At 35.7% G+C, this 16,868-nt stretch overlaps 1 protein-coding gene across 2 annotated transcripts in view; it reads right to left on the reverse strand.

Annotated features, from left to right (window-relative positions):
* The window catches only part of LOC129945354 (sorting nexin-27), an 83,333-nt gene that overhangs the window by 10,178 nt on the left and 56,287 nt on the right, over nt 1–16,868 (reverse strand). For both annotated transcript variants that reach the window (XM_056055037.1, XM_056055038.1), the window contains exons 2-5: nt 10,451–10,553; nt 10,306–10,388; nt 9,602–10,247; nt 9,352–9,541 (exon numbers count right to left, since the gene is read on the reverse strand). In XM_056055037.1, coding sequence (XP_055911012.1) covers nt 9,352–9,541; nt 9,602–10,247; nt 10,306–10,388; nt 10,451–10,553 — 1,022 coding nt within the window. The remainder of the gene's footprint in view (nt 1–9,351; nt 9,542–9,601; nt 10,248–10,305; nt 10,389–10,450; nt 10,554–16,868) is intronic.

Here is a 16,868-nt window from a genome sequence, read left to right on the forward strand (position 1 = left end):
TGAGGTCGTAAATGAATTTAAGTATCTTGGGTATACAATGACATATAATCTTAAAATTCAAACCTTTATCAAAGAAAAAACAACCGCTGCAAAAATTGCAATAAATACAATTTGGCCCCAGTTCTTCGCAAATAAACTCGTAGATCCAATCTCAAAATTCAAAGTCTTCAATGCCACCGTGAATACTTGTTTTTGCTATGGTAATGAAGTATATGGTTTCGAACAGTTGGAGGAAATGGAAAATATACAGAGGTATTTTTTCAAGCGAATTTTTAGGTTACCTATTAACACTCCTAATTATGCTATCCACCTAGAGTCAGGCTTACCACAAATTTTCTTGAAAAACTTAAAAGCTAACGCCGATTTTATGATCAGAGTTATGAAGCGATCTGACCATAACTTGCAAAAAAGACTCCTTAAAATTTGTTTTAGTTGTGGATATAGTCCGGTCAAAAATTGGTATGATCTTGCTGTAGCACATAACCTTTCAATATCATTCCCAGTGGACAATGTGGAAGCATTAAAAAATGCACTATATGAATGTATCTCTGTTATAGATGACTCGATGTATAGGCTTTGTGTTGCGAGAGGGGCTGCATCAACATCCAGGAATATATACAGACAACTTAATCTGAATCTTGGTGAAAGAAACTATTTTAGAGAAGAGTTTACAGTTTCTGAAATGAGCTTGATCTTCAAGATAAGAACGGAAATGCTCGATTTGAATTATAGACCACATAGAACAGACTTAAACCCTGTGTGCTCCCTTTGCAACCTTAGTCAAAACGAAGATGTTTTGCATTTTTTAGCACTTTGTCCAATATTACAGGAAATCCGAAGGCTCTACTTTTATTCTAGTTTCCTTTCCCAAGAGGAATGTGTCAGTGTACTAAACGGAGATCGTGGCTGGAAGCCTCTTATACGCTATGTCTCACATGCACGAAAATATCGAAACGAGTGTTTGAGTTTGTTTTGAGTTGTAAGAAGATGTTAATGTGATTGTATCTTCTCCTTTTTTTCTCGTTTTTAACCAAATTAAAAGTCCTTAAAATTGAAAAATTAAATAAAAAAAACTTGAGAAAAATGCAGTTCTTTTCCTATTTTTTTTGCTTTTTTTTCTCACTTACAAACTATTATCTGTTTTAGCTAAACTAAAAGCCCATTATCAATATTTTTATTTTTTTTCCTTAATTTTTTTTGTTTTGACTAAACTAAAAGTCACATTATGAAAATAATAATTAAAAAAAAAAAACTGTTTTCTTTAATATTTATATTTATATTTATATTTTTCTTTTTTTTAACTATGAAACTTATTTTGTGAAATATTCTCTCTTTTTACTTAAATTGTACTTTTTTTTTCTTTTGGTTGTTTATTTAATTAGTTTTTTTTTTCGGCAGACGGCTTATAAAGCCATGCTTTGTATATCTTTTATTATGAAATATTGTACTTATAATAAAACTGAGAAAATAAAGAACTTATCTATCTATCTATCTATCTAATATTCTAGCAGATGCAGGCATTCAACATCAAACAACGGTTCCTTATTCTCCACAACAAAACGGGTTGGCAGAAAGAATGAATAGAACCATAATCGAAAAAGCGCTTGTCTTCTCATCGAGTCTAGTTTACACAGACGTTTTTGGGCTGAAGCTGCAAATACGGCAATTTATTTAACGAACAGAACACCTTGCAAAGGTATAAAAGAAAAAACACCTGAAGAAATCTGGAGTGGAAGAAGAGTGAATCTGCAGCATCTTAAAGTTTTCGGTTGTCAAGCAGTTATTTACATTCCAAAAGAAAAGCGGAAGAAACTCGATGCCAAAGGAAAAGAAGTAATTTTTATCGGATACTGCACAAACTCAAAATCATATCGCTTCTATGACGTTAAGAAAAAAGAAGTCATAATAAGTCGAGACGTAGTTTTCCATGAGTAAATTTTTCCAAAAGATGGTGAGACAAACGATACATCTTATTGTGATATTTTTACAGGATATGATTCAGTGGGGAATGAAGACGAAATTCCATCAGTGATTTCAAGAAATGAAATAAGTGACGAAACGGCAAGTAAAAATTGATTTTTGGATATTGAAGAATCTTTAGAAGGAGTCATATCTGAGAGAGGAATAAGACAATCTACCAGAATAAGAAATCCACCTGAAAGATACGGTTATCTATCGTACGTGGCCAGCAACAATGATGAAGATCCAAAGACTGTCGCTGAGGCAATGAAGAGCGAACATATTTCTGACTGGAAAAAAGCAATGAACAGCTCTTTTAAAAATGGCACTTGGAAAATAGTTTCTTTAGCAAAAGGAAAGAAAGCCATAAATTCCAAATGGACATTTAAGACGAAAAAAGATGCAAGTGGTAATGTCGGAAAATATAAAGCTAGATTGATTATCAAGAAATATTCTCTCCCGTCGTAAGGTACACGTCCATAAGGGTACTTTTAAGTTTGGCTGTACGATATGATTTGGATATCTATCATATGGATGTTGTGACTGCTTTCCTGCAAAGTGAACTTAACGAAGAAATTTACATGAATCTCCCTGAAGGTTTTGATAAAGTTTGAAATAAGAAATTGGATGAAACTTTAAAGAAAATTGGACTTTAACAATCAAAAACCGATCCGTGTATTTATTACAAGGCAAACAACACAGATAAAGCTTTCGTCGCTATTTACGTAGACGACATACTGATTTCTACAAATAATAAAGATGAAAAAAGAATTATCAAGAAAAATTTGGCTAAGTCATTTGAGATGAAAGATTTTGGAGGAGCTAAATTTGTGCTTGGTATTCAAATAACTCGCGATCGAGAGAAGGAAAAGTTATGGATAGACCAACGGACATACTTGACGAATATTCTCAAGCGATTCAACATAGAGGATTGTGGATTCCGGTATCCACACCCTTAGATATTAACCAAAAGCTTATTAAAGAAACACATCAAAAAAACAAACACGAAACTGATTACATGAAAACCGTACCATATCAAGAAGCTATTGGAAGCATTTTATATGCAGCACAAGTACGTCGCCCATATTTATCCTTTGCAGTGGGGCTTTATCAACATTTAATAATAATCCTTCAAAATCTCATTGGATAGCGGTTAAACGACTTTTCCGTTATATATAAGGAACAATAAATTACAAGCTAGAATACACTCGAGATATTGAAAGATGTTTAGAAGGATTTTCGGATGCTGACTGGGCTAGTGACTCAGATGACTGAAAATCAACTACAGGTTATCTCTTTAAATACCAAGGAGGACCTATTTCGTGGAATGTAAAGAAACAACCTACTGTCGCTCTCTCCACCACAGAGGCTGAGTATATGGCCTTAGCCTCAACATCTCAAGACGCACTTTGGCTTCAATTTTTATTGCGAGAACTAATTAATTGGAATCAAGAACTTATATTGCAATGCGATAACAAAAGTGCAATAAACATATCTAAAAACAACGTTTATCACGCACGTTCAAAGCACATCGATATAAGGCATCATTTCATTCGAGATCTTATAGAAGACAATAAATTAAAAGGAGAATATTTGAAAACTGAAGAGATGCCTGCTGATGTTCTAACCAAAGGACTCCCTGTTATAAAACTTAACAACTGTTGTACTCTCATTGGTATAAAAGTATAACAATTTAGTGGGGGTGTTGAAAGTTGAGATTTGATACCATTTTTGTAGTTGGCTCCGGAAATTCATTTTTAAACCCGATTTCTACGCTTCTTGTTTTTGATAATATACACTATTTGCAAAAGATAACTAGTTTATTTATTTAATCTACAAGCAATATTACACCTAACAGATATAAGCTTATAGACTCCAAGAGCAATTTAAAAAGTGAATAAATATAATACTTCAGTTTTAAATTTATTACGATTAAGATTAAAAAAGTCAATATTTGAAGACACTTCATTAAAATATATAATAGATCTTGATAAAGTTTCATTACTACCATAATTTGTCATGTGAATTCTTTGGAATAAGAAGATTCTAGCTCTCATAGACCTAGCGGGAACATAGATTGGTACCAAGGTAAGAAGAGATGGACCATTTCGTTTTATGAAACCTACTAGCGAGTTAGCCTTAGGAACCAAATAATCGAAATGACCTTTAAAAGAAAGTTGGGAATCAAGAATAACTCAGTCTTCAATACTTGAAACCCTGTCTAAATCCACAGATTCAATTCATAGTTGAATACAAAAAATATGAGATTTTCTGCAAAAAGAAATCGTGTTACACTTTTTGATATTCAATTTAAGGCTATTGATGTGACACCAATTTGATAAAGAATCAATGTCAGATTGTAAAAGTTGACAATCGTCCAAACTCGAAACTTTTGAAAATATTTTCAGATCGTCCGCATATAATGAGCATTCACAATAATTAAAGACCGAGACAATATCGTTAACGAACGTTATGAAAAGGAGCGGACCTAGGTGGCTACCTTGCGGGACACCTGATGTACACTGAATTTCCTTAGAGTATGTATCTCCAATCTTAACTTGATGTGTTTTACAAGATAAATATGATGATAACCAACGAAGAAAGTGAGAATGAAAACCAAAAATCTCAAGTTTTTTTAGAAGTATTTGGTGATTCACAGAATCAAAGGCTTTACTAAAGTCAGTGTATACTGCGCCCAGTTGAAATTTTTGTTCCATAGCATTAGTGACATACGAAGTGAAATAAGTTAAATTGGTAACAGATGATCGACCGGATACAAGACCATGCTGTACTTCTGATAAATATTCACTTGTAAGAAAATCAAGCTTTATTTTCACCATGCTTTCAAACAATTTGGGAATTGCGGAGAGTTTACAAATACCCTTATAATTTTCTACATCATTTTTAGAACCTGATTTATGTATAGGGACCAAGTAAGAAAGTTTCCATTCATCAATAAAAATACCTTCTTGTAGGGACTTCTTGAATATGTTTAGTAACGGGGCACAGATCGAATCACAAAAATTTTTCAACACTGCCGAAGGAATGCCATCTGGTCCAGAACTATAATTAGACTGAAGTGATTTTAGTCCGGAATTAACTTCTTCAAAACTTAACTGGATCGAACCAATATCAAACCTACTTTTTATGTTATTTAGTGAACTATTATTAAATCCTGAATGAGAATAAACGGATTTGGAATAATTAGCAAACAATTCAACTATGGAGTCTAAATCCGACGATTCAACACCTCTGAAAAACATGGTATTTGGAATCCCTATCGGTTTTCTTTTAGAATTGACAAATGACCAGAACGATTTACTGTCGTTTTTTATATTACTTTCAATATTCAAGATACTACAAAATCTTTACGCAATTTACTAAAATTATCATAATACGATTGATTTTATGATTTATTGTATTTCACGTATGCATTACGTTTTTTCTTTTTAAGTCACGGAGATGCTTATTAATCCAAGGTGAATCCGATGATTTTTTTTTGAAAGAATAAGGAACAAATCTTTCAAAACCCATTAATACAATTTCAATGAAGCGGTTGTACATATTTTTTTAAATCAAGAAACATAAATTCATTTAACCAATCAATGTCAGAGAAATAAGTATTTAGTTGAACAAATTTAGTTTTAGAGAAATTATACGATCTAACAGTTTTGAATTTAAATGGATTCGTTTAAAAGAAAAAAAGTTGCATTACTTAAATTAACTTTTATTTCATCACAACATATAAAAATTAAGTCTAATATTTTTCCTAAAGTATTATCGATATGATTAACTTGTACTAAGTTTAAAGAATTTAAAAAATCAATAAATGTAACTTCGAGATCTTGTTTAATATTAAATGGAAATACAATTTTATCCGTTTCAGACCAATTCCAATGTATATCAGATAAATTAAAATCACCTAAGACACATAAATTATCAGATATAGAACAAAGATTATTAATAAAATCAATATTGCTAATATGTTTTTCATACAAATCAAGTGAGCTACTTGGAGGAACATAACTTACAATAAAAAACACATTTCCTCTGGAAAAAGCATTTAAGTTCTTTAGAGAAAATGTAGGATCCACGTTGTCTAGATGATTTAGATCGATCGCGACGACAAACGTTGTAGATACTGCAATCAAATAGTTCTGAAGAGACAATTCCGTTATAAAGCCATGACTCAACAATGATGATAATATCATAATATGTAACACTTGTATTTTTAAAGAGATCGGGTACTTTGGTTCGGAGGCCACTTGCATTGTGGAAATAATTATTTAATGACGAAAGACGAACATATGTAGACTTTAAACCATTCGCTGTTAGGTTGTTATCACTACGTCCTTCTCCAAGGAGTTTTTCACACAAAAAGAGATGCATCTATTCCCAGGCTAGTGGAAACAAATGCAATAACTTCATCTGGAGTGGTAGCGTATGGATTGTTTTCATTAATACCAGCATTGACCGCTGAAATCATAGGCACAAATTCATCATCCACCATGTCAACAGCAAGAGTTTCATGAATTACAGTATTTGGTAAATCATTGCCTTGCACAGAGCTAGCACTATCTTGCACAGCACTAATACTAGCTGCGCCAACGTCCGCATCATCACCATTAACAACCATAGCAAGACAAGCTTGGATTCATAATATTATCAGCAACAATTTCATGATTTACAGCTTTTGGTAAATAACTGCCTTGCACAGCACTAGCACTATCTTGTACAGTACTGCACAAGCCCCGCCATCGACTGCATCATCATTAGTAACAACAACAGCGATACAATATGAGCTTGCATCAAAAGAACTGACAGCTTCACCAACAACAACACCATTAAGAGCTTTAGCAGCAACAGGTTAGGTTAGGTTAGGTTATAGTGGCTGTCCAAGATGGAAACGGACACACTTAGGCCAGTTTAATGGCTTATTGTGATACCACATGAATCTTGAGGCTTCCTCCTAAGCTCAATGGAACCAGTTAGAGTCCCTTACGAAACGTGAGAGGCTGATTATACTGATATGATTTAGATCGTTTAGATCGTTAAAGAAGAATTCTCCTAGGTAATTCTTGCGTTTTCGAGCTAGAGCAGGGCATGTGCAGAGAAGATGAAGAACCGTTTCTTCCTCTTCCTCGTCCATATAGCTTCTGCAAAAGTCATTAGAGAATACGCCTAGTCTCGTGGCGTGCTTTCCTATTAGACAGTGTCCGGTTATGACACCTATTATCGAGCTTATATGCGATCTGCTTAGAGAGAGCAAGCACCTTGAACGTTTTAAATCCAGTGTTGGCCAGATGTTTTTTGTGGCTTGACACGTGGTGATGTTGGTCCACCTGGTGCCTGCCCTCCTCGCAGCGTCTTGCATTAGTAGCAGTTTACAAGTAGCGATTGGTATGCCAGTACTTGCCAAACGTGGTAGGATGGGCTGTACTGTACCAGAGATTTGATAGCGGCCTGGCTGTCGGAGAAAATACGGATATCAGATGTTGATATCACGTTTTCTTTGAGCCAAGACAAGACTTCCTTAATCGCCAAAAGTTCCGCCTGGGACACGCTACAATGATTGGGAAGGCGGAATGAGAGACTTAATTTCAGTCGTTCAGAGTACACACTACCACCAACCCCTTCTTTGGTTTTTGAGCCATCTGTGTAAAAATGGATTGACTCATCCTCCAAGAATGTCCTATCCTCCCAAAAAGATCTGGTAGGTATAGAAATCTGGAAATTGCTGTCGAATTGTAGTTGGGGGATGGTGTAGTCTGTGTGCTTTGGAATTGATTCTAACTACCTTAGAATTACGGAGTGGCCAATGTTGTTGTTAGTCCACTGCGACGAAGCATTGAGGCGAATAGCCGAGCTTGCAGCTATTTGTTTGCTAAATATGTCAAGAGGTGTAAGGTAGAGCAAGGTGTCCAGTGCCGCAGACGGGGTCGTGCGAAGCGATCCGCTTATACAGGCTGAACGTTGGACTTATTTAACTTATCCCTGTTTATACCTTTCTCTAAAGCAGTCCACCATACTGCCACACCGTACGTTAAAATCGGTCTGATTACCGATGTGTATAGCCAATGCGTGATTGTGGGCTGTAAACCCCATTTATTACCAATAGCTTTTTTGCAAGAAAAGAGAGCTACAGTAGCTTTTTTGACTCTTTCCTGTACGTTGCGTTTCCAATTTAGTTTTTTGTCTAAGACAAGACCCAGGTATTTGTCCTCGTCTGAGAATTTTAATTGGATTCCTTTAATATAAGGAGGGTTCACAAATGGAATTTTGTATCTCCTCGAAAATAAGACCAGATCGGTTTTGTGTGGGTTAACACCCAGTCCACACCGATCAGCCAAAAGTATTAGTCTGTCTAAGGCATTTTGTAAGAGTTCTTTTAGGATATTAAGATGCTTTCCTGAAACTGCTATAGCAACGTGCGTCGTCCGCATAAGCTATCACTCTGAAACACTCCGCATCCAGACTAGTTAGGATTTCATTCACCAGCAACAACAGCAACATCACGAAGAACAACATTTTTTTCCATTTAGCATATTGTTTCCATTTTTTGTATTTCTCTTACCTTTATCGGAGGTAGCATTGAGATTCGTAGTGTTTTTATTTTTAAGCTTACTACCAGCAGCACCAGCGGAAAGGGAAAGAGAAACAGAATTAGGAAAGTCTACCTTTTTAACATAAGAGGTAGCAGGTGAACTGTTTTTATTCCTCAAAGAAAGACGAGCCAAATTTGGAGACGAGAATGCAGGTCTTTTAGAGGTGGACGTGGATTGCTTTTAAGGCCATTGGTCGCGAGTGCTATCACGAATGGAGTGACTTGTGTTTAATAAATTTGCCGACACAACATTTTAGCAAATAGTATAGCTGACAATTTTAGTTATGTTGTTAACACTATTGGAATATAGAGACGGAGATCCACGAAAAAGCAGGTGTCGGGAAGTTTGGCGGTTGACAACTAACGACGGGGGCACAAATTTTAATGAGACTTTTTACTTAATGTTAAAAACACTTAAAGGAAAGTGCAAACAAATTATCACTTTACTATAGCTCATTCAGAGATGAAGCCCTTGTCTTACTGGACTATAATATTTGTTTATTAAAAATGTCTAATTTTTTGGATCTGGATTTTTTTCAAAATTCAATGTCTCAAAAATGGGTCAACATTTTTTAACAAATTTCATATATAACTTATATTTATAAGCCCAACGTAACTGCATGCCAAAAATATTTTCAAAATAATAATCGACAGATATGAACAAAATATTAATTTGAAAAAAAAAATACTCTAACATTTAGCATTTAAATTTTTAAAAATTAACTAATTTTAAAAGTATATTTTAAAAGCATAGTTTCTATAAAAAATATTTTTGATTCTATACTAACCAACAGCTGGAACTACATGCCCTTCTTTGCGACTATCACAGGAACAGTGGGGAAATACAACATCACCATATCCAGGTAAAGTTCTAGCTAATGCCAAATATTCAGATGCTTTTTTGGCATCTTGTAGAGCTTTCAACTCATATAACCGTCCTTCGGCTCTAATATTGCCACGATTCACTTCATCTACAGACTGTGAAATAAAATTAAATAAATATATTTCATTTAAATATAAAACAAAAAATATCCTAACCTGATAAAATATAAATTTCGCCGCCTGCTCTCCATCGGGAAGAGATAATTCTTTAGTTATAGAAAATAACCATCGTCGTACACACAAGCATGTACTCGACGCAGTACTGTAATTCTGAACATAGAGTTGATGTGGCACTTCATGCGGTTGCAATTTCCTTTCAAAATTATACTCCACAATCTCAAATAGATAGAAATATTGCTGAGTATAAGATGTGAGATTCGCCCTTTGCACAAGAACCTCCCAGACAAGCTGTGCATTTGCTGATTTCTTTACTGATACCGTAACAACTTCGTGATGCGGCAGCATCACCTTTATGTCCACTGGAGATGCAGATAGATCATCTTCCGAATCGGTAAGAAAATCTTGAACTGCATCACTTTCGGCTATCACACGAACCGCACAAACTTTCTCGAGATACTGTTCGAGACCACGACGACGACTGTCTAGTTGTTGTTCGCTTAGTTGGAATGGCCATTTGCCTGGCAGCTTTGGAAAATTGAAGCCTACGAATTCTTTTCGTAGTATCGCATGTAGGTTGGAAAATTCACGATATCGCCGCGAGCATAGTTGGCGGCCCGCCATGTGAATGTTGAACACAATGTAGCGTTCGCCATTTCGATTAATAATGTTATAGTCTGGGATGCTAGAAAAAAGAATATATCTTATCTTAACTGTTTTTGATTGTTAGTTGCTTAACTTACCTTATTGGCAATGATCGCTTTTCAGAATAGTCGATGTATGAATAACCACTTTGGTCTTCTTGCGGTTCCAGTCTTTCTGCTTCCTGATAAATGAAAATAAAATATTTTATAAATTTATACTATTAAACTTTTAATTCAAACATACTTGCTGTGTTACTGATATAACAGTCAGAGTTAAACAATCTCCCCCAGATTTTATTAAGTCAACAACTTGTTTGTGAGTGGCTCCTTCAACGCTGACTCCATTTCTGGAATGAAAAAGCAAAAAAATATATATTATAAGCAAGCTCCTTTGAAAAGAAAAAATGTAGAAAATTAAGTTTAAATTGAAAAAAAAAGAAGAAGTATATCTTCTTTACAGTGTTAAAAAGGACGACCTGCATACAAGATAAAACGATGCAGAGAAGAGGATTCAAGGGTTCTCAGACATTTATACGGAAATAATAAACTGTGCATCAAAGAAGATGACGACGAGTGACTGTTCTAGATTATAATACGAGTGTAAAGACAAAAGGTGCGCAAATTCTCATACATAAAACTAAGCACAGGACAGGAGCTCCAAACCTAGAAACTCCATGTTTGAGAGTAGAAGCAATATAATTAGGGATGATTATTTTTCTTATTTTATGTTTGTATTACGTCGCGTCGCGCGTCGCCCGTCTCTTGTAATGTTGTATTTTTTTCAAAAGCTCAACTAAAAAAATAAGAAATTATTTTGAAAGAACATTATTTAAAGTAATGTGGGCAATGAACCCCTTGTACAAAATAGCTACGAACTTGTATACCTACTTAGTATATTTCATTTGAGTTATGTACGATTAAATGTCCGCAAGTGTATAAAGCTACTCCAGGCTTAAAAAAGTGTTTTATGCTGCCATGAATGTGACGAAGTGGGTGTAAGGCGTATGCAAGTATGTATTTGCAAAATAGGGTAGAACTTTCTTAACTTAATAACTAACACTTACTCAGTCTTTCTTCATAAACAATTCCGTGTTAAAATTTGCACATTAAACAGATAACAACTTATAAATTATAGCAGTTTATTTGAAATACCTTTCATTATCTTTTTCAGATTTAGTTCACTAGATATTCCATTAGCGTCAAAAATAGTAAAATCGAGAGTTAGCGGGTTTTTAGTATTCTGGAAACTTGTATTAATGATAAGGCTAACATCATAAACAACTCATTAATGAATTAGAACTACTACGTTCGACGCAAGGTCTAGAAGTTATTTATTATGTAGTTAAACTTATAACGAAAGGAAGTTAAAATAAATTGTTCTTATTCCTTCCTTCAATTACTTAAGGTCTAAGGGACTTCTGGAGATTTCAACGGATGTCCTGAAAATCCTGTAAGATATATTATGATAAGTAGGAATAAATTATTAAAAAATAAACACAGGTCTTTAAATATCAATGGATAAAATATCAGACCTGTGGTGACTTTTAAAGACCGGACTTAAAATATCAAAACCTGCGCTCATACCTGATGATTAGACAATGTGTAGTCTTTCTAGCAGATGTTCCATGTTAGGGACAGACAAAAGACTTATGCTGGGCGAAAAGTGTGGGCCTGTGTAAGCAATCGGACTAGGGTTGCGAATACATGAAGTTGGTTTAGTCTTACCTCCATAATGACAATAAGACATATTTTCGGACTGAAATATTCATATATTGTATCGGGTTTCTTTCCAGAACTACCTTGATATTTTAAGACATGCTTTGAAATATCAAGACATTCCCTCAAATCTTGTCTTGATATCTCAAAACCTCTTTTAAAATTTAAAGACCACTATTATTATTTTAAGACCTGCCTTGATATTTACCTACGTAGGACGTCGAGAGAGGTCTTAAAAAATCAAGGCATGTTTGAAGATATCAACAAAGGTCTTGAAATATTAAGGTAGGTGCATAAATATTAAGGAAGGTATCTATAAGAGATTTTAAGGCATGTCTGAGATTTAAGGTAGGGCTTGAAATATAAAAAAAAGTCTGAAGATTTGAAGGGAGGTCTTAAGATTTCATGCAAGGTCTTAAAATATCAAGGAACGTCTTAAAAAATGAAGGCAGGCTCTGAAATAATAAGGCATGCTTGGAGATTTTAAGGAAGGTATTATATTTCTCGGAAGTCCTTAAATATCAGGCATAGGTAAGATTTTAGCCCAGTTCTGTGGATTTCTGATTGGTTTAGAAATGTCAGAGTATGTCTTGAAATTTTGGGGGAGATCTTCAAATATCGTGTCACTTAATTGGATAATTTACAATTCATTTTGGTCTTTTTCACAAGTTCATAAAATGTATTTCAAAATTTGAAATGTATTAGGTTTTGCAACAAAACGAATACGTAGAAAATTTTGTTCGATTTTTTCTCTGATAAATATTGCACCTTCCAATGACCACAGGTTTACTTCCTATATAGATTGCAACATTTAAGCTTTACTTTGACTATGCACATAAAGTCTTTAATAATATGAATGAAACTCGTACACCCAAAATTGTAGCAAATCTTGCCTTAGATTAGGAATTTTTTTTTGGAAAAGTGGATGGAGCTAACAGAAAGAGCCCAATGCTCTTTATATCTTGAGATCATGTGCACCTATCAAATATCAGACTTATAACAAAACATCATACAAGATGTCGATGAAAAGCTGCATGGGTCATTTATTGAAAAAAGCACTGTCATCTGTCTATTAGAAATTATTTCTCCCAACTATAAAAACTAGAACAACCACAGAAGCAAGTCTAACTATCTAACATTTTTGTCTTTCATATTTGTTGTCTTTTTTTTATTCCATGTTTTTTTTTTTAAATATTTGTTTGTATTTCTTTTTTTTTTGTTTTGTATTTTTTTTCTATTTCTTTTTGTAACAACATGCCTATTCTACTTAAAACTAAACCCTAAAACTATAAGACAAGTATGTAAGCCGGCCAAGGTTAAAACCCCATCCCTACCAATATCAAGTGCCGATTGAAGCCACCAAAACTGGTTCTCCTGCTTCACCCTATCAGTACGGTCCCGTTCGGACACAGCCCTACTGAACCGGAGTCGCCTATCCACGGTTCGTCATCTGACGTGGTAGCTTAGCGGAACTGCCAATCTGTCCTGTATCAGACCGTATCTATCTAAAAAGAGGATTGCCTCTGGTGGAATGTAGCCGCTCAAGCGTGCACTCTCAAAATACTCGTCGTTCGGATAGAACGCCCCGAAAATTAAATTGTCGAAGACATAGCTCTTGCAATGTGACCTCGAACGAGTTTTATCACGAAATTGTCAATTCAGTTGATTCGGGCCCCGTTGTATAGGACCTCGTTGGTATAGTAATGCACATAAGAAGATTCGGCTGTTCGATATAAGTCGGTACAGCGTCGTAAACACTGCCGCTCGAACATCCGAAACATCTCCATCTGGGAAGGGGCAATGTTGAACCACACAGGACAGCCATACACGATCATCGGCCGTATGAGAGCCATGTAGCAAATTACCTTCACTCTGGGGTCAAGCCGACTGCTAAAAAACAGCCGTTTAGTCAGAGCGAAGGCTCCTCTGGCCCTGGTCAGATCAGCATTTATATGTCTGTCGAAATATAAATACTGATCTAACCAGATACCGAGGTACTTCACTACACTTTTGCTCGCTTATGGCTGCCCGTGAAGATCAACGATGACCATCTTGCGCCAATTCTTACACGTATCCCTCGTGGCCCTAGCCAACGGAGTCCGGAACAGAATTGTCTCCGACTTCTGAACATTTATTTTCAGTTTCCAGTCGTCGCAATATCGCTGAATCTTGTCGAAATCACGCTGCAAGAGAATTCTAATAACCTCAACCTTTCGGGCCGTTCTGTACGCAATTAGATCATCGGCGTACGCAATTGTCTTTGTAAGACTACCTATCAGATCGCTGGTGTAAATGCTGAAGAGAATCGGCGAATTCACCGCTCCCTGTTGAAGACCATGTTTAATTGAGAATGTTGTGATAGAAGTTACATTGCCACTTTTGACAACAAACTTTCAACCGCTAAGCATATCACAAAGTATATACAACAATGGCTTGCCTATGCCAAGCCTGCTCAGTTTTAGGTAAAGACCCTCTAACCATACGGTGTCAAAGGCCTTTTCCAAACCAACTAGAACAGCACCTGTGCATTCTTGTTTTGATTTATTCCATTGGATATCAGAAACGAGTTTAGACGCAGCATAAATTGTGTCATGACCCACCTTGAACCCGAACTGTTTATCCTGAATTATTTTGTTGTCCGCAGCCCACTTAAGGTGACCACAGACGACGAACATGCTCGCGCAACATACTCGCCTGCGTTCCTGCACAGACGGCGAACATTCATTTCGTTTTGAAACTCCGAGGAGGAAACATCATGTGTGATGAAAAAGGGCAAGTCGTTGCCCTTATGATGATTTACCTTTGCGAAAGGAAAAATTATCAAGCAAAAAAAGAGAGTGGATGAAGGACTGGCTTTATGAACGGAATATTCGATCGCATGTAAATTTATTTAAAGAGTTGGAGATAAAATCGCCAGAAGTTTTTAAAAATTGTTTTAGGATGGATTCCACAACCTATGCAGAACTCCTTTCTAAAATAACGCCGTCTGTACAGAAAAAAACTACAAACATGAAAGATTGCAACTTTGCGATTCCTTGCTTCACCATTGTCAACATTGTTTTTCTTCCGCGATGTGTACTCTTCGAAAATCTAAATAAAAATGAAGTTTTGCTCGCGAATATCGCCACAGACGACGAACATTGAAACCGGCGAACACGATGAAATCGAAATTTTTCGGCAGGAGCGAGCCGCTCGCGAACAACCCCACAGACGACGAATTTAGCGCGAGCACTATATATATAAAAGAAAGTCGTGTTAGTTACACCACTTATAACTCAAGAACGGCAGAACAGATTTGGCTAAAAATTGGTAGGGAGGTAGCTTCGAGCCAGGAGACGGACATAGGATACTTTTTATCCCGTTCGACAGCGTTCCCGTGTGACTTGACATGAAACGTCAGTCACTATAAAACGTGGAATAACAAAAAAGAATCAGACTTGAAATAACAAAACGCAAATGACAGCTATGTAATTGACGTAAAATGACAGCTATGTAATGACGTATGGATGACAATTTGATATTTGTAAGAAATCAATATTAAAACTATTTCTATTAAATAAATAATTAAGAAGTGGATGGAAGTGAAGTGAAGTTTAATTAAAAGTGAAGTGAAGTTTAATTAATAATGCCGCGACCAAGACGATCGAATCTTTCCCGACAAAGCCGTAATGCAAGAAGAATACAAAATACTGCAAATGTAAGGACTGAAGAAGAACAAGAAATTGCACGTGAACAGCGCCGCGATAGTATGACTCGACTTCGTGTTTCTCAATCACGAGAGCAAAGTGAAGCTGCCCGTGAAACAGCTCGGTTGGCAACATTAAAAGATTTACGCAATGACTCGAGATGTTTTGGAGGAGCAATGATTTTACTGTCTGGCGATTTCTGCCAAATACTGCCAGTAATTCCAAGATCTACGGCTGCCGATGAAATAAACGCTTGCCTCAAATCGTCAAATCTATGGCGCTATGTGAAGAAACTGCAGCTGACAACAAACATGAGAGTTACATTGCTTAACCCTAGAAAGATAACCATACTTCATAGACCGTAAGTGATACACATGATTTATACGTCGATTCGACGTAGGTTATCTTTCTAGGGTTAATGATACATCTGCTGAAGATTTCTCGGAGCAATTGCTGACTATCGGTAATGGTCAAGTACCTGTCGATGAATCGAGCGGATTAATATCATTTCCAAATAATTTCTGTAATTTTGTCTCATCAAAAGACGAACTTATCAACAATGTATTTCCAAATATTATTTCTAACTACAAAAATAATGAATGGTTGAGTGAGCGAGCAATTTTAGCGGCTAAGAATAAAGATGTAGATCACCTGAACTACATAATTCAAAATAAGATCATTGGAACAATGCATTCATTCAAATCTATTGATTGCGTCTTAAATGAAGATCAAGCCACCAACTATCCAATTGAATTTTTAAACTCTTTGGACGTGCCTGGCTTACCACTGCACAATTTACGCCTAAAGGTTGGCTCCGTAGTAATCATGCTTCGAAACATAAACCAACCAAAACTGTGCAACGGTACGCGTTTGGTGGTTAGTTAATTGATGAACAATGTAATTTACGCTACGATAATGATAGGAAAATTCAAAGGTGAGGAAGTTCTCATTCCGAGGATCCCGATGATCCCAACCGATATGCCGTTTGAATTTAAAAGACTTCAATTTCCGATACGTCTTGCATTTGCCATGACCATCAACAAATCACAAGGCCAGTCCTTAAAAGTTTGTGGTTTAAATCTAGAACATTCATGTTTTTTCCCATGGTCAATTATACGTGTCATGTTCACGGGTCGGAAGACCATCTGCGTTGTTTGTTTTTGCGCCTGATAATAAAACAAAAAATGTCGTGTATCACAAGGTGCTTAAGTGAAGAGCAACCTATGTACTAAAATACAGAAATAATAATGAATGATTAAT

The sequence above is a fragment of the Eupeodes corollae genome, chromosome 2 (genome assembly GCF_945859685.1).
Source record: "Eupeodes corollae chromosome 2, idEupCoro1.1, whole genome shotgun sequence".
NCBI classification, from domain to species: domain Eukaryota; kingdom Metazoa; phylum Arthropoda; class Insecta; order Diptera; family Syrphidae; genus Eupeodes; species Eupeodes corollae.